General features: G+C 44.5%; 2 protein-coding genes across 6 annotated transcripts in view; both read right to left on the bottom strand.

The window, feature by feature from the left end:
* LOC135913372 (neprilysin-2-like) overlaps positions 1-18,568 on the bottom strand; it is a 472,005-nt gene that overhangs the window by 405,993 nt on the left and 47,444 nt on the right. Inside the window, exon 1 of one of the 5 annotated variants that reach the window (XM_070532611.1) lies at positions 14,148-14,288. The exons of the other annotated variants lie outside the window; for them this stretch is intronic. Coding sequence (XP_070388712.1) covers positions 14,148-14,234 — 87 coding nt within the window. The 5' untranslated portion in view covers positions 14,235-14,288. Of the gene's footprint in view, positions 1-14,147; positions 14,289-18,568 lie in introns of those variants that run through there. 5 annotated transcript variants of the gene reach the window in all.
* LOC135913361 (uncharacterized) lies at positions 10,720-12,033 on the bottom strand. Its single transcript, XM_065445959.2, has 5 exons — positions 11,974-12,033; positions 11,588-11,771; positions 11,239-11,481; positions 11,010-11,175; positions 10,720-10,933 (listed from the first exon to the last, which is right to left on the bottom strand). The coding sequence occupies exons 1-5, from the start codon at positions 12,016-12,018 to the stop codon at positions 10,720-10,722; spliced, it is 852 nt and encodes a 283-aa protein (XP_065302031.2). The 5' UTR covers positions 12,019-12,033.

Below are 18,568 nucleotides of genomic sequence, written 5' to 3'. Positions count from 1 at the left end.
GACGTTTGCAGGGACAACATGGCCACAATTAGTGCATGACCAGGGTAGTTGGAGAAGTATGGGAGAGGCCTTTGCCCTGCAGTGGGCGTAACTAGGCTGATGATGATGATGGTGATGCTGATGAAGGTGATCAAAAGTTTGTTATAATATATTCTTTCTGCTCGAAGAAGGAAGTAGAGCTGTAACAATGGAGCTGTTTCAAGGTCTACAAAACGGCCATGGTAATTACAGTATATACGAAGAATTTGCTTCCACTGAGACGAAGCATGTTGCTTATAATGTGCTCATGCGTCAAAAGGCCATGCATATGAACGGTGAGATCTACACGTTGACCATTTGGTATCGGGCTTGGAACAAGAGCAAAGTGGTGCTCTCCAATTCATTTGTTCTCGTTTTCGCCAAAAAAAGATAGTCACGCCGCTTTATAATGGTGCGATTCTGCCCTTCTACATGTGAGCTGGAAACAGAAACAAATAAACCTTTCCTACTCCATCAATAATAATCTAGTTCTCATTGAGAATGAAGAGTGAATAAAATATTCCACTTCGGGAATCACACGCAATAAAAATTTTGTGCCCGTAAGATAGAAAATATTTTCAAAAGACTGAATGAAATAACCTACTCTATTACATTATACAGTGAAAGCTCGTTAATTCGAACTTCAATAATTCGAATTTATGGATAATTCGAACTTTATGATTTGGTCCGGCCAAGCTCCACAGAAGTATATGTATAAAAAAGTTCGTTAATTCCAACGCGAGAAGGTTCCCTCACGAATAATTCGAACTACGCCCGCCTGGCACACGGCCAGAGAAACGCGCCTACTGCCTACACACAAGGCTGTATTGCCTCCGAAACGGAGAGAACGGCGAGAGAAGGCAAAATCGGAAAAAAATCTAACCGACGCGGGGTCAGCCAGAAGGCAGCGGCGGCTGCCCCTTCTCCGTTCTACGTAACCTCCGAAACTTCTACCCCGTTGCGAATCTCGGAGGCTTTGCAAATCTTGTAGAGCTGCTAATGTTGTGCGGAGATGGCACGGCAAGCGCCAAAACACAGCGAATCAAGTATGTCGCAGCTGCGCTTGCAATCAAGAACCAACGGATCACGGCCTTCGCCGCCTTCACATGTTCAGCGTCTTTGTCTCGGCAGTCTTCATCAGCTGTGCACCTCTGTTTTCAGCTTAGGAGGTATCGGCCATCGCGATTCATTCTGATGGTGTTAAGCCTCGGCTAACGTTCGTTTCGGTGGACATCGGTGGTGTGGCACAGTCGGACCCAGAGCTTCGACTTGATCACTTTCTGACACGCCAAGTTTCTGACATGCCCTACTGCTTCCAAATTGCAGTGTACTGTTGCTCTCCTTCACTTTCGTTAGTTCGAACTTTCGTTAATTCGAACTGAAGAGGCTTCCCCTTGCGGTTCGAATTAACGAGCTTTTACTGTATGTGCAAAGAGCCGTAAGGAGTTCTCCACTGTGCTGATTCAATTGTTGCGGTAGCATCGGAAAATTATGTAGTTCATACATTTTGCTTTCTATGGACATGACTGCATATACCTTCATTTTACAGACTGCTATTATGACCTGTATGAGTTTACCTAACATGTTCTTCGCACATTGCTGTGTTTCTGGAAATGACATCATTTTACAATCATTTTGTGTATGCTGGTAATAACCAACTCCTATCTTTGTCCTGAATAGGACTGAGATTGTGTTAAATGAATAAATGCCTGCATGGCCAGGTACCCAGCATATTAAGACATGTTGATGAAATACGTAAAAAGCACAGACAGTTGAATAAAGTTTAATAAAGACAGGATTTTCGCGCTTTCGTAGACGACTGAAGCCATTCACAAGGCTTCACTAGTTGGTATATATTATTCCCTTTTCTAGTTTTGGTTCCCTCACGTAACCTAGAGCTGACAATTGTGCGTAGGCGTCCGCCGTGAATATGGTTGTTTCCGGGTACAAGCAGCCAGGTTCCCTTAAGGATGTGCCGACTGCAGCACAAGAAGCGCCGGCATGGGTCTTCGAAGCATCAGTGTAGAATTCTGGGCGTGCGTATTTTGACCGAAGTTCTAGGAAATTAAGTGTATGTATATTTCCAGGGAGTTCTTCGTAACGGGAAGAAAAGTCATTTTGCAATCTGGCAGGTGCCGCACCAACGGTGGCACCAGCTTGGCTGATGCCATTAGAGGGCTTTCAGGAAGTCGGGCAGCCATTGCTTTGCTGAGGATCTTATCGCACCGAGACAGGCTCTCCCTCTACTGGACTATTCCCGGAATGAGTGGCACAAGTGACATTGTTTACGGTTTTGTTACAAGAGTGTCCATGGTTAGGGTGTGCTTTCAGTAAGTACATGAAACTGGTAGTGTGCCCACTCATTGGATTCTACACAGAGTCGATGTACCGGGCTAGTTCTGAAAGCTGCGGTGGCGAGACCTACGCCTAATCGTTAACAGGTTCAGGGTTTTGTTACACTCGGTGTAGCAAGTAGATAACCAAAGCCCCGCAGTCTGTAAGCGATATTGAAAAAAAATTGTAGAGAATCAATGAGCACCGTCATTTACTGCCCCAGTTTGTGCTCGAGAAAATGTTGAGTATGTTCATTAGTTTCAGGCATCTTAGTACCTTGAGGTATCGGTTGTTGGGGATGAAACTTAGTTTGAATCCAGTATGACACCTAGGAATACATGTTCTTTCCGCAAAGGAATGTGCGGTCTTCAAATTCTCTAGTGCATGAGGGTGCGGTGCTTCTCTTAAAAAAAAAGGACACCGAAGAATTCAGATGGATAGATCATGAACCTTTGTTTTGCTTCCTATTCGGATACATTCTTTAGCCCAAGCTGGACTTAATTTCTTCTCACTGACTTACCGTATTTAAAACCTATCTGTACACCGTACGCATAAACAGAATAGAAAATGGGTGAACGAAGAAAATTACGGAGTGTGTTCATCTTACAATAAAAGCTAACAGCTGAGGACGCCTCCCTGAGATATTCCTGTTTTGTGCAGAAATGAGCACGACAGCATGTTCCCTATTTTTAAGCGGAAACTACGTTTCGAGGGGAACCTCTCACAACTTTCGGCATGCTACCTCTGATAGCAGTTTATGACAGGTCTCGGAGGGTTCCACAGTGCCAAGTGGTGTCGTAGACATTTTCCATGTCACGAAAAATGAATAAGAACTGTTTACGGACAAACTCGTCACAAATATTGGCCTCTGCAAGCATGAAGTTGTCGGTTGTACACTGGTTTTCTCTATATCTCCATTGGCACGGATCAAGCACCTTGTTTGATTCAAGGTGACCAAGAAGGCGACGGTGTATCATTATTTTCAAACAACTTGCAAGGGCAACATGTTAGGTCTATTACGCGATAGATCATTACTGAGGCGGGACGTTTATCTTGTTTCAACACAAGCATCACAATAGGATGTTTCCACGAGGATAGAAGAGGCCCATATGCCCAGATGGTATTAGAGTTCAGCAGTGTAATGTGTCTCTGTGAAGTTGATTAATCATCTCGTACATAACTCTGTTGGCATCGTGCATACCTGGGTTAATCATAAAGCCTCTATTGCACGTGGTGAAAGTACCGGCAGGGTCCAACACGAAGCAAGGCACGTGAACCGTTTCATGCAGCTGCAGTGTGACCCAAAGCGAAAGGAAATGCCTCGAGTGTTGTGCGACGCGTTTAAGTTTCTTAAGTAGCAAGAACTTTGTTACCCTACCTAGGAGTCATTGTGTACGGTGATGTCATTACACTTGCAGCGAAAGAACGAACTCCGACAGTTTGGCGACGTGTATCATAACAACCTAAATTGGACGCTGCGAAAGCTCTGGGAGATACCCGATTCGAAGCAAGGAAAAGAAAACAATTACTTTAGTTGCAGTGTCGATCATAGCGAAAACAAAATTCCCCCCAGTATTGTGCGAGAAATTTAGGTTTCACATCTAGTGAGAAATTCATTACCGTACACATGAATGATTGCACTTGCAGCGAAAGCAGGAACTTTGAAAGTTTGGCGACATGTACCATAAGAACCTCAATTGGACGCTGCAACAGTTCTGGGAGATACCCAATGAAAAGCAAGAAAAAGAAACCACTTCGTGTAGTTGAGATCTCAATCATAGCGAAACGAAATGCCGCGAGTATTCTGTGAGCCATTTCTGTTTCACATCTAGCAAGAACTTCACCACCGTACGCAGGAATAATTACACTTGAAGCAAAAGAACGAATTACAGGCTTCGAAAGGCTTCGAAAGCTCGGGAAGATACCTGATCCAAAGCAAGGAAAAAAAGCTCTTCCATGTAGTTGCAGTGTTGATAAAAGCGAAATGAAATTGTGCGAGAATTGTGCGAGACATTCAAGTTTCATCACTAGAAGGAACTTCACTGCTGTACGGAGGAATCATAACACATGCAGCAGAAGAACGAGCCCTGAAAGTTTGGCGACATGTATCACAAAAATGTCTATTGCATGCTGCAAAATCTCTGGGAGACAGCCGATGCGAAGCAAGGGAAAAAAACCGCTTCGTGTTTTTGCAGTGTCGATCATACCGAAACCAAATGCCCCGAGGTGTTGTTCCAGGCACTTATGTTCCACATCTAGCAGGAACATCACTGCCACACGCAGGAATCGTCGCACTTGCAGAAAAGAACGAGCTCGGAGGGTTTGGCGACGTGTATCATAAGAACTTAGAGCGCACGCTGACGCCGCTCTGGAGGAAACCCGATCCGAAGCAAGGGAAAGAAACCACTTCGTGTAGTTGCGGTGTCGTTCACAGTGAAACGAGATGTCCCGAGTATTCTGCGATGCATTTAATTTCACATCTAGCAAGAACTTCATAGCCGTACATAGGAATCATTGAACTTCCAGCGAAATAGGGAAGTCAGAGAATTCGGCGACGTGCATGATAAAAACCTGCATTGCGCGTCGCCCAAGCTCTTACAGATACCCGATTCAAAGAAAGGAAAAAAAACCGCTTCATGTAGTTGAAATGTCGATTATGGCAATACTAAATGCCCCGAGCATTGTGCGAGGCATTTAAGTTTCATATCTAGAAAGAACTTCAGTACCGTACGCAGGAATCAGTTCACTTGCAGCAAAAGACCAAATTCCGAGAGTTTGGTGACCTCTATCATGAGAACCTCTATTGCAGGCTTCAAATGCTCGGGAAGATACCCGATCCGAGGAAAGGAACAGAAACCGTTTCATGCACTTGCAATGTCGATTATAGCGAAACAATGTTGCGCGAGTATTGTGCGAGTAATTTAGGTTCCACCTCTAAAAAGAACTCCGATACTGTACGTAGGAATCATTACACATGCGGCAAAGAACTAACTCTCAAAGTTTGGCGACGTGATACATAAAAATGTCTATTGCACGCTGGAAAATCTCTCGGAGGTACCTCATGTGAAGCAAGGGAAAGAAACCGCTTCGGCTAGTTGCAGTGTCGATAATTGGCAAATGAAATGCAGCGTGTGTTTTGCGAGGCCTTTAAGTTTCACATCTAGCAAGAACTTCACACATGTTCGTAGGAATCGCTACAATTGCAGCGTATTAGGGAACTCCGAGAATTTGGCAACGTGCATAATAAAAACCTACATTTCACGTCGCGAAAGCTCTTGGAGATATATCCCGATGCAAAGAAAGGAAAAGAAACCGCTTCGTGTAGCTGCAGTGTGGGTGATAGCGAAACGAAAGGCCCCTGAGTATTGTGTGAGGCATTTTGGTTTCACATCTTGCAAGAACTTCACTACTTTACGAAGTAATCGTTGCACATGGAGCGAAAGAACGCACTCCAAGACTTTTGCGACGTGTATCATAAAAACCTCAATTTTACGCTGCGAAAGGTGTGGGAGATACCCGATTCGAAGCAAGGAAAAGAAAACGCTTCCTGAAGTTCAAGTGTCGATCATAGCGAAACAAAATGTCTGGAGTATTGTGCGAAAATATTAAGTTTCACATCTGGCAAGAGCTTGACTATCGTAGGCATGAATAATTGCACTTGCAGTGAAAGATCGAACTCCACATATTTGGTGACGTGCACCATAGGAACCTCTATTGCACGCTGCGACAGCTCTTGGAGATATCCGATGAAAAGGAAGAAAAAAAAATGCTTCGTGTAGTTGCAGTGTCGATCATAGCGAAACGAAATGCCCCGAATTGTGCGAGGCATTTCTGTTTCACATCTAGCAAGAACTTCACCACTGTACGCAGGAATCAGTGCACTGACAGCGAAAGAACAATTTCCGAGAGTTTGGCGACGTGTGTCATGAGAACGAACTCCGAAAGGTTTCGGGGATTTGCGGCGTTTGTGAAAAGCGCTAAACATCGTTATTCTGCCTTTTATAGCGATACTGTCGACGTCGCTGCTGAACTTCTTGGGATCTCGGACCACGAGCTTCGTACTGCGGCTGTGATCAGCGCATCGTAAACCACGGTGCATCGACACAGCAGCCTACTGTGACCGCTACGGACGGCGCTTGCGTCGAGTTCTGGCTCCCGTAATACCTGATTCGCTACCCGCTGGCGGCGATCAGCTACAAAAGGATCCTGTGCATTGCGCATCGTTGGTATTTGCGACGTTTGTGAAAAGCGCTAAACATCGTTCTTCTGCCTTTTATAGGTGAGTGCAGGTTCATAGCGTTGTATACTGTACCACAGTGCACGCCGCAAATCTTAAACCCAGTGCCTATGATTACATGTGCACAGTATGGGTGTTGACATTGTCACATATCGTGTGCGGATAGGTAGCCATAGCCAACGACTACTGTTCAGCTGTAGTGAAAGGCTTCGTTTTCATGCAGCTGCTGATTTCTTTGCTACATCGTGCCCGAGAGGGCAACTGATTGTTCTTATCTTTTCTGCGGCTCATCTCCTAATCTGCTGCGGTGACATTGAAGCCAATCCCGGCCCTGACAAGATATGCAAGGTTCTTGATGCCCTAAGGGATGCCGAATCTGCGCGCGAAAAATTTCAAAAGGAACTTAGCAGTAAGATAAAGGACATTTTATCAGGTATAACGTACCTTAAGAAATGCCTTTCGAAAGTGCAAGCTTTGCTAGACGATTCTTTGGGAAATGCCACAGCGTTATCCGAAGTTGAAAAAGGTGTCGATGACATCAAAAGCGATCTTTCATCCTTTTCTGATAGGCAGTATTCTCAACCTAACATATTTCCACTCGTTGATGACATCAACAATCGCAAGCGCAGAAAAAAATATTATATTCAAAGGGTTGCCCGAGGCAGAGAAAGAAGATTACGAGGCTTCTCAAGTTGTCATTCAAGGCTTCTGCAGAAATGACCTAGGCCCCGAGGTAACAGATATTGAACGTGCACTTCGCATTGGAACTCGCAGGCAAGAGCAGTTCCGGTCAGTAACAGAGAAGTTTTTTACACTACAAGACAAAGTGCAGTATTCTGGCTAATCTCTACAAGCTAAACAAATTGAAATGAAACGTTTGGATAGATGAGGATTTCACACCTCGAATACAATTCATGCGCAAACAGCTTCACGACTTTGCTAGAGCGAACTGTCAACCCGATGAAAGGTTTAAGCTATGTTTCGATAAGCTAAAGATAGGCAGGAAAGTATATGGGTACCAGCATTCCGAGGGCAGTGTCGTGGAATGGGTCCAGCAAAAGGCAGCCTGTCGCCGTCGCCACGCCAAGAAGGAGAGTGGGACACTTACATTTTCTACAATTGCCGCCAACTTTGGTAGCATCCTTAACAAACAAGATCAGCTTACTTCCTTCATTCACGCTTGTAATGCAGATGTTATAATCGGAACGCAAACGTGGTTAACTCCTGAAGTTCCCAATTCTGAGTTACAAATCTTAAATTTATTCACTGTGTGTCGTAAACACCACGTGGATAGAAAAAGATGCGCTGTCTTAAGCGCCGTAAGAAGGCATATAAAGGACAAACTCATTCCTACTGACCGCATTCTCGAAACTATTTGGGTTGCATGCTATTTACCAGCTGTAACTTTAGCTATTGGAGCATGCTATACGCCACCTGACTTTCTACAAGATTTTTCTGAGGAACTGCAGTCTGTATTGGGCTCCGCCCAATCCGAATATAATACCTCTCCCACAATTTCGGCCGGCGATTTTAATTTTCCAGCTATAGAGTGGTCAGCTTTAACATCGCCTAGTACGCGCGAGACCCGCGATTGTGCAGATTTTGTTGACCTATTAGGAGAGGTTCACTTGTCTCAACTTATCCAAATCCCTACGCGGTACAATGCTATTCTTGATCTGCTTCTAACAACACACCGCGAACGTGCTACCGTGGATGTACTAGAGTAAATCAGTGACCATCGTGTCATACATTGTACCTTTAAAAAGAAAACCGTGAAGAAACCACGACAAAGTAAGATTTATTATTATTCTAAAGCAGATACCGAAGGCTTCAACTCTGAGCTTTTTTTAATTTTACCTGTCATCAATGCAAACGTATGAAAACTGTTCGTTGGAAAATAAGTGTATTCGTTTTCATGATGAATTAAGACTGCGGCAGACATACATTAAAAAATGGATCTATGAAACAGCAGACCAGTCATGGCTTACTCGAGAGATCAAAGGGGTACGGACACAAAATCTGAAAATTTTACTAAAATGCTGAAAATGACTCGTCAGTGTGCGAGTACAGCGAAAACAAGTGGTCACTTAGCTCATTTTTCAGCGGGTGGATTTATCTTTGGCATTTTTGTGAGCGTGCGCAACGCCGCCCGCCCCACGCGAGTCGAAAGGCGTGGACGACACCCTCGTCGGATAGCCAGCCGGCCGGCCGCGGTCATTCGAGGCGAACCGCCACCGTCATCGCGAGCATGGATTCGGGTTCTGGTGCCTCTACCAGCGATGAGTACATCTCTGAAGACGAGGACCATTCCAGCTTGGCAAAAAATATAACCGCTTACGGTTACGAGCCTTCCGCGTCAAGCGACGAAGAGGAGCAGGCGGCCGTAGACCTGCCGGTCAGGTAGCCCGGGCTAGCAACATGGTAAGCCCTTCTTTCTAGTAAAATTAACGCGCAGCGGCAGCAGTTTGTAAAGTAATGTTACGTAGGATGTAAAACGCCTAGTTTCGTGACCTACGCTGAGGCAGAATGGCAGCTATTACGGCTGAATCGTAGAGCATCGTAGCTCGTCGCTTTGTGCTTACCTACGCGGTCAGCTTTCGACCGCTACGCAGTTCGTATTTGCGTGACGAGGCACAGCATGTGTGGAATTTCTCAACTGTTTCATAGCCCTGCGTTTGCGGCTACTGTCATATTCACGCCATTAGAAGTCATTTACTGGTTGAACTCGTTGTGATGAGTGGCTGCTTTAGGGAACCGTCGACCAGATCACTTAGCTACACCGATGATGCGGCCATAGAGAAAGGAAAAACTTTGGTTGTAACATAAACTAAGGAAATGCTGCGCGAACAATCAAGTCATGAAATCCGAGGCTTGATCATGCAGAGACCTATGAAAACCAGCCATTTTTGATTAAAGTTGAAAAGCAACGGGTGAAAAGGCAATGTAGATAAATGTGCTGTGCATATTAAGTTACTACACACGCATGCTATTGTCTGGCGTTCATTCACTCGCTGTGTTTTCTATATTTTATAAATTAAAACGGTGCTCATATGCTTTCATTCGATATTAGGCACAGTGAAAGTGTACGCAACATGACTATTTTGTTTTGTTACAATAACATGCATCCACAGGGTGAACAATTTCTGTCACAACCCGAGAATATCTGTTCTTGCACAGCAATTGAAAGGGTCATTTTCCTTCTTTCAACAGCTGCTCCTGCGGTCACTGCTGCGGCGATATGGCTACAGAAAAAGAGAGGTTCTGTTGCACAGAGCAGCAAAAGGTGGCAAACGCAGCTGAAACTTACGAATGCATCACTAAGCACCCGCTTTTTCAATCGTATTGCCTCAACAGGCACATACTCGACCTGGAATACCTCAAGTTGAAGCATTACTGCCCATACTACCTTGCACAACGCACCTTGATTAAGTACAATAAGAAATTACTTAAGAGGCCAGAAAAAATCCTGAAGCCCAGTTACCGCTGCATATATTTAGTGCTATTGGTGCATAGTATGAACGAGACAGAGGGAATGAATCGAGGGCTCGTTTTATTTGTTACATGAATCCAAATGAACAGTGCATGGCATGTAATAAAAACACGCAGTGAATTTCTTAATCTATATTGTTGTGTGTTTCTTTTTTTGCTGCCAATACCTATACACTGCCTACCGGCAGTTTGTTTGGTGGGTGTACAGGTGGCTTGGTCAAGGTAAGCGGGCCGTTTTGCCAAGCTGTGCTGTCCACAGGATCAGGAAAGAGTTCTCTACGCCAGGAGGGCATTACACTGGCTACCTGGATGCATGATGGCAGTTTCTGCTGAATAAACACCCAGAGGTATCTTCTCAGAATGACATGTCTTGTTCAGTGAACTACTGCAGTCCTTAACACGAGACAGGGAATTCTGTAGTTACACAAGAAGCTTCAAGTCCAGATGAAACATGAAAGGAAAGTAGCCTTACGTTAGTAAAATATTAAAGTGCCTTGTATGTGCTGCCACGAGAGCTTCTTTGTCAGCCCGTTCAAAGTTGCCTGAAAGGGGAGGGGGCACGTTTACATTTGTACGCGCCAATGCCTCCCTGTAGGAGCTCGCATTCTGGCACAGGTCCACAGTACACTTCAGCCATTCTTTCACATAGCCCGGAAGAAAGCACAGTAAATGGTAATGTGTTTGCAAAAACATGCAAACCGTGTACCGTATCTGCAAGATTCTTTCACTGGTGGGACAACTGCAGCCTTTTTTGCCTTCGGGTATTTCACTAGCCACCTCTTTGTCCCATTGTCAGTGATTGCTTGCTGCCTTGCACTATTTTCATAATAGTGAAGTGCGGCAAGGCGTGTTCTGAAAGAACACAGGACGATATTCGTTCACATCACAACAGTCCGCCTAAACAGCTTAGGCAGAAAGTATGTTTTAACTTGCTACCATGCTTGAATACCCAAAATGGGTATTTTTCGGTGAGAACTGAGTGATGGTGCAGTGAAAGCATTCAACAAATGTTTGTGTGCTCGTGGATAGTCGAGGAATGTGTTTCAGCAAAGCCTTGTTTAGGATGATGGTTTTCAGTTTCTGGTGCGCTAGTAATCCTAAAGGAATGCATTCGAAATAATGCAAAAATACTGAAAAAACAAAATTTCAAAGCCACATACCTTCTTCCAGCCACCACTTCTTAGGCAATGGCTGATGCTCGCACCTTGGATAAAGGCTTTCATCATGTACGTGAATGTCCACGACATGACGGACAAGGGAGCACCACTTCACAAGAATTAGCTCAGGTTGCGCCCCACTTGACAGAGCCCACCAATACAGGTGGTTGATGACAGCAGGAATCCATAGAGTCAGCTCCTGAAACTTCTTGAGCTTCGCTGCTGCTCTCAGCTTCTTTTTGAGCACTGTACAGTAGTAGAGATAACCAGATGCATCATGGATAAAAATTTGAGAGCCCAGATATTCTACTGGTACTTGTGCTTCTAAAAAATTTACTAAAGCAGAACCCACCCTTGGCAACATGCCAGCAATCAAAGCTGTGCCCTATGCAGGTCTCCTTTGATGTAAATGCTTTTATCTGAGAATGACGGTCAGTCACAAGAGTTGGAATCTCGAGGCCATTAGCCTCGCATATTTGCAGTGTCCTCTTGAGTCCTTCAAGCTCCATATGGTTGCTGCCCTTGGTTTCATTTGACTGAAGATGATCATCATTAAACCAAGCACATGTGCATGTAGTCATGAACGCTTGCAGGATCCTTGGGAAACAACAGCGCTGTCTTATTGACAGCGCTGTTGTTTTTCAAAGGTTGTGTACAACCAACTAGCTTACCCATAACCTCCTAAGCAAGCTTGAAGATTTTCCTATACGCACTCTCTCATACAACAATAATAACTACCTGGATAGTTTCCATATGCAGCACCTTGTTCAGCTCTATGTCCATAATAGAGTATGTGCCGTACTTGGCAGAATGTCCAGGGGAATCTGCCTTACCATCCCCAGCAACCTGGAACGGACGGCCAATGGCTTCATCAAAAAGTACATTTTGGTGGTGTGTCCAGACCTTGAAGTGGGGAACGTGTACGGTTCATGAATCTAAATGCATACACTGTAAGGCTCGTTACATGACCTAACCAATTTGATGAGCCTACGCACCTTGGTGACTGCAGGAATGAGGAATGCATTTTGGACTCTGAAGTGTGTTTTGTCCCTGCTGCAGGCAACACCCACACTCCTTAGTGCCCTAAAAAACTTCGAAACTTTGCAACCTGAAAAAATACTGCTGCAGAAAGAAGCAAGCTACCAGCTCCCTTCCAGTTAATTATTGGCTGTGTTGCCCATGTAGAGACATGATGGTTTATGTATATGCGTGTCACCTGCAATAATATGCCTTTCACAGTTTTGTCAATCGCTCTGCATGGATGTGCACACAGAGGGCAGACCGAGAGCGGTTCATCCAGACTAGACTTGAAAACAATGAACTTCCTCTCTTCATAAAGAGGCACGGCTGTGTGATCAGTACTGCCTCTGAAAAAACAAAGATCTGTGTGAGCACTGCACAATATTATATAATGGTCTAATGCATACTTATCCAAACTGACATCAGAAAGGACGTAGAAAGCATCATTTTGATTTCTGTTTTCATTTTCATCTATTTCCTCTTCAGATGCATCCGTCCATTCTGGCAATGGTGTCGAAGACCGTGGTGGTACAAAGGAGCTAGTTGAAATACTACGTGGGTCCCCGTGGACGTTAACCTGTGTTGCTAGAAAAAAATAGCATAAGCGAAAATATAATTTAGCAGCAACAGCAAAGCTGCTCCGATATGATATTTCCAACAAAAGACCAGGAAATACACGGATACAGAAAAAACAGACGCGGAGGTGCACTCAGTGTCTGTGTCCAGGTTGTTCCTAGTGCTGCGGAAAACGACATGCCTGCACCATCAGGCTCAATGTGTCAAAAGAACTTTAGGTGCGTTGATTAGTAATGACAGTGCAAAGATTTTATGCTGGTAGCTGTTACGTATATATTCTATGCATAACGAGGCTAGTTGCAAAAGAGCAGTCACAAAATGATGCACATTGGTTCCTCTGATACACCTACCCCAGTCGCTACAGTTTAATGATGTCTGAACAGCTGCATCAGCCAGAAGTTGTTTTGCTGTAATTTGTCTTTCATTGGCGGCATGAGGTTCTGCTGCAAATTGCTGGAGAATCGTTGCAGGGCATTTCTCCTGATGTGCCTCACACTCACTGTTCTGCGTGCTATTTGTACAGGCCTCTGCACTGCGTTCACAGGAAACTGCAAGAGATGGAAATAGTTGAGAAAACTATTTAATGAACACACATCAAAGCAAAAAATTTTATCAACATGACCTGAAGATTTTGACATGCATTTTTGTTTTCTCCCCTCTACACCCACGCAAAAAAAATCGCTCTTTTTAAAAATAAAACGCTCCATTGAGAAATATGAAATACGTTTGTTACTCGTGAATTATGAAATATACCTGCTTGGGTGACTTCTTCAAACGGAACATGATCAATTGGAGGTGTATGCATTTCGCAAGCATGCATCACACTGTGGTCTTTGGATGCGAACTGCTTCTGTGTGGCAGGCTTTTTCTGTGGTAGGTTGTTCTTGCAATGTTTGATCAATGATCTGCAATATAGGAATATGAGAGTGCACATGAAAACGGGGCACAAAACACGTAGGTAGAATGTACAGGTGACGAAATTGTGTATTCAGTCATCCACGCATAGTAATTTATGCCTTCGTCATGAGCAAGTACACAAGGAGGCTGCAAGTGAACGAAAACGGTACCAACCTCTTTTCGCCTCCTCTTTTCAAACGCGCGGCTGATCCATACTGCGTTGCGTTCTCGTGAAAAGACCGAGGGCACAGCGTCAGGCCTTAGGCGTTGCCTTTTGAGCGGCATGCCGAGGCTTTTCAGCAGAGCCGGGCTTGTCGCATAATCATCGTCGACGAAGTGGTCCGCGCAATTGAAGTCATTTTTTTAGGTTTCCAGGCTGGGCGTGATGGCTGACAGCCACCTATCCAAAGTTTACGCACCTTCTCGTCTCTGGGAAACGTGTGTGACGGCGAGTCACGACCGACGATGCTGTTATAACAGCCTTGGGCGCAGCAGTGTCTGGGCATTTCCTTCCACCGCGACGAATGCGTCGACGCCAATCGACGAGCGTGGGAACACACATGTAAAACGCACTGCCTGCATGGAGCGCCGACGGGGATAACGTTTCAGACGGACCACGTGCGAAGATCGCCGATAGCGGTAAACAAAACCTGCAAGTGACCGACACTCCGGAAAGACTGCGGCCTTTGTGGCTGGCCTGGGCCACGCGCGCGCGCGAGGGTGTCATGACGTCAATTTCAACTTCTGCGGGCAGCCGCTTGGAGGCAAGGCGCAACAGAAAATCGAAAAAACAAAATGTGTTTCTCGTTCTTTCTTTTTCAAAGCAGCTTGTTGTAATCGTCATTTTCAAGAGCTCCCCTTTTTTTCACACGCAAAAAATCACCCACCAGCTTTTGTGTCCGTATCCCTTTAAGCGTTATTTGAATGAAAAGAAACGTTTGTTCCCAAAAGCGTGAAATCTGTTCAAGGTAATTAAGGATATTTGTCGTTTTCTAAGGAATGTACATTACATATTGTGACTGCCAAATACAAGTTCTTCAACCAGGATATTTCGCCATTTCTAAACACAGATCCCCCCCCCCAAAAAAAAATTGGGAAGGTCATTTCTTCCGCACCCACAAAAGAGTTACCTGTTTTCACAATTGCAATTGATGGCATCGATTTCGCTGATCGGTTTAATTTATAATTTTGTAGTGTATTTAATGGCAATAAGCCCCAAGATATGTCAACACAGTTTTTCGATAGTTCTCTATTTATGGAACGTATAACTGTGACAAGTGACGGTATTCTGAAAGCTGTTGAGCGATTGCCATCGTTTTCTAGTCCTGGCCCTGACGGAATTTGTATAACCTACTAAAAATGACAAAGGACCATTCTGCTCTTTTACTTACACTATTGTTTCGACAATCTCTCGACACCGCCGAAATTCCAGACAACTGGACATTGGCACGTGTGATATCAACATATAAAACCTGTGGCGAAAACAAGCTAACAAGCTATAGGCATATATCCCTTTCGTCTGTTGTATGCGAACTACATGAACACGTCTTATCTTCTCAAATCACGCAGTATGGCTAGCAACCACATTCTATTTGCAAACCAGTATGGTTTTCAACGAGGCCGGTCATGTAAATCCCAGCTTCTTGAACTGACTACAGGCATTCGCCTTAACCTTCACGAACTTCCACAAACTCACGCCACATTTATAGATTTTGCTAAAGCGTTTGACCGTGTGGCTCATAAGAGCCTCATACATAAAATGAAGTTGCATAATGTTAACGAAAAAGTAATAAGCTGGGTTAAAGAAAATTTAAGTAACAGACGACAAGCCGTCGTAATTAATAATGTCCATTCGTCATTTCATTGGGCTCTGAGATATACCCAATGAAAACGAAGGAAGAGAAATGGCTTCGTGTAGTTGCAGCTTCGATAACAGCGAAACAATTTACCCCGTATATTATGCGAGAAATTTGTGTTTCGCATCTAACAGGAACTTCGTTACCGCACGCAGGAATTTATTATTTATTTTATTTATTTACAAATACTGTTATCTCATTTAGAGACATAGCAGAGGTGGGTTACATAACATCTGAACATAAAATGACAACCAATATGGTTAGGCATTTCTTTCTGAAATTGATTAGTCGGCAATACAAACAGAGAACCAAAGTTATTCCGTAATTCAACAGTGTATGGAAAAACAGAAAACTTATAACAATCTAATACTGGAACGAAGAGATCCATGTTTATTGGGTGAGTACGTGGGGTTACTCGCGCAGTAGGTGTGATTAGCGAGATAGGCACTTCAATGTTAGTGGATCGATGTACGATTTTATGCAGCAGGATTAGAGGGTCACACGTGCGACGAAACGACAATGGGTTCCGTGATCATTGCACTTGCAGTGAAAGAACCAATTGCGCGAGTTTGACGACGTGTATCATGAGAACCTCTATTGCACCTAAATAGATCGGGAAGATACCCAATCCGAAGCAAGGAAAAGAAACTGATTCTTGTGTTTGCAGTGTCGATTATAGCGGAACGAATATCCCCTTATATTGTGTGAGGAGTTTCTGTTTCCCACTTAGCAAGAACTTCACTACCACACTCAGGAATCGTTGCACTCGCAGCGAAAGAATGAATTCCGAGAGTTTGGCGACGTACATCATCAGAACCTCTATTGCAGACTGACACAGTTCTGGAAGATACCCAATCCGAAGCAATAAGAGAAACCGCTTCAGGAAGCTGCAGATACCATCATAGCGATAAGAAATCCCCGCAAGTGTCGTGTGAGGCAATAAACCTTCACATCGAGCATGAACTTCACCACCGTACGTAGGAATCATTGCACTTGCAGCGAAAAAATGAACTCTGACAGTTTGGCAAAGTGCATGTTATTAACCTGCATTGCACGTTGCAAAATCCCTTGGAGATACCCGATGCGAAGCGAGCGAAATAAACCGCTCAGTCTATTTGAAGTGTGGGTGATACCCGAACGGGATGCCCCCGAGTATTGTGGGAGGCATTTAAGTTTCATATCTAGAAAGAACTTCACCACCGTACGTAGAAATAATTACACATGCAGCAGATGAACGAACTCTGAAGGTTTCGCGACCTGTGTCATAAAAACGTCCAATGAGCGCTCGAGAATCTCTGTTAGATACCCGATGCTAAGCAAGGGAAAGAAACCGCTTCGTGCTTTTTAAGAGTCGATCATAGCGAAACGAAATGCCCCGAGTGTTGTGCGAGGCATGCGAGTTCCACATCTAGCAAAAGATTCACTGCCGTACGTAGGAATCATCGCACTTGCAGCGAAACAACCAACTCGGACGGTTTGGCGACGGGTATCATAACAACCTCTATTGCACGCTGCAGCAGCTCTGGAAGATACCCGATGAAAACGAAGGAAAGGAAACGGCTTCTTGTATTGCAGTGCCGATCATAGCGAAACGAAATGCTCGAAATATTGCGCGAGGCATTTCTGTTTCACATTTAGCGAAAACTTCACTACCGTATGCAGAAATTTTTGGACTCGCAACAAAAAAAAAATAACTCAGATAGCTTGCGACGCGTATCATAAAAACCTCTTCTGCAGGGAGCAAGAGCTATTGGTGATAACCGATGCCAAGGAAGGAAAAGAAACAGCTTCGTGTAGTTCTAGTGCCGATTATAGCGAAAGGAAATGCCCGAGTATTCTGTGACCCATTTCTGCTTCACATCTAGCAAGAACTTCACTACCGTACGCATGAATCCTTGCACTTTCAGCGAAAGAATGAACTCCGAAAGTTTCCCGTCGTGTATCCTAAGAAACTCAAATGCACCCTGCAACAGCTCGGGGAGATAATTGATGAAAACGAAGGAAAAGAAACGTTTTCGTCTAGTTGCAGTGTCGATCATAGCGAATCAAAATGCCTCGAAGATTGTGCGAGGTATTTCTGCTTCGCATCTAGCAAAACCTTCACTACCGTACGCAGGAATCATCTCATTTGCAGCGAAAGAACCCATTTCGAGAGTTTAGCGACATGCATCATGGGAACCTCTAGCGCACGCTGAAACAGCTCTGGGGGACACCCGATGCAAAGCAAGGAAGAAAAACCGCTTCGTGTAGTTGCAGTGTCGGTAATAGCGAAAAGAATTTCAGCGAGTATTGTGCGAGGCATTTAGTTCGCATCTACCACAAACTTCACCACCGTACGTAGGAATCGTTGCACTTGCAGCGAAAGAAGGAACTCCGAGAGTTTGGCGAAGTGCATGTTAATAACCTGCATTGCACGTTGCAAAAGCCCCTGGAGATGCCCGATGCGAAGCAAGGAAAATAGACCGCTTCGTGTAGTTCCGGTGTGGTTGATAAGGAAACGAAAGGCCCCAAGTATTCTGTGGGGCATTAAGGCTTCACATCTAGCAAGAACTTCACTACGGTACGTAGTAATCGTTGCACGCGCAGCGAAAGAACGAACTCAGAATATTTACCGATGTGTACGATAAAAACATCTATTTCCAGCAGCTAAAGCTCTAGGAGATAGCTTATGCCAAGCAAGGAAAAGAAACCGCTTCGTGTAGTTGCAACGCCGATCATAGCGAAACGAAATGTCCCGAATATTGTGCGAGGCATTTAAGTCTTACATCTAGCAAGATTTTCACTAGTGTATGTAGGAATCGTTGCACTTGCATTGAAAAAAAATAACTCGGACAGTTCGGCAAGGTGCATGATAATAACCTGCATTGCACTTTGCGAAAGCACTTGCCGATACCCGATGCGACGCAAGGAACATAAACCGATTCGTGTAGTTGCAGTGTAGGTTACCGAAATGAAATGCCTCCGACTATTGTGGGAGACATGAA

Source organism: Dermacentor albipictus, chromosome 1, assembly GCF_038994185.2.
Source record: "Dermacentor albipictus isolate Rhodes 1998 colony chromosome 1, USDA_Dalb.pri_finalv2, whole genome shotgun sequence".
In the NCBI taxonomy this organism is placed as follows: domain Eukaryota; kingdom Metazoa; phylum Arthropoda; class Arachnida; order Ixodida; family Ixodidae; genus Dermacentor; species Dermacentor albipictus.
Note: the sequence above shows the minus strand (reverse complement) of the source record. Positions and strands in the feature narration are given on the sequence as shown.

What these genes read in the sequence shown, in the direction of transcription:
- LOC135913361 (XM_065445959.2), bottom strand. Translation starts at nt 12,018, where the DNA reads ATGGACATAGAGCTGAACAAGGTGCTGCATATGGAAACTATCCAG. An exon ending in TGCATATGGAAACTATCCAG is followed by an intron (nt 11,772 to 11,973) that starts GTAGTTATTATT and finishes GATCATCTTCAG; the next exon opens with TCAAATGAAACCAAGGGCAG. An exon ending in GGGTATTCAAGCATGGTAGC is followed by an intron (nt 10,934 to 11,009) that starts AAGTTAAAACAT and finishes CCTGTGTTCTTT; the next exon opens with CAGAACACGCCTTGCCGCAC.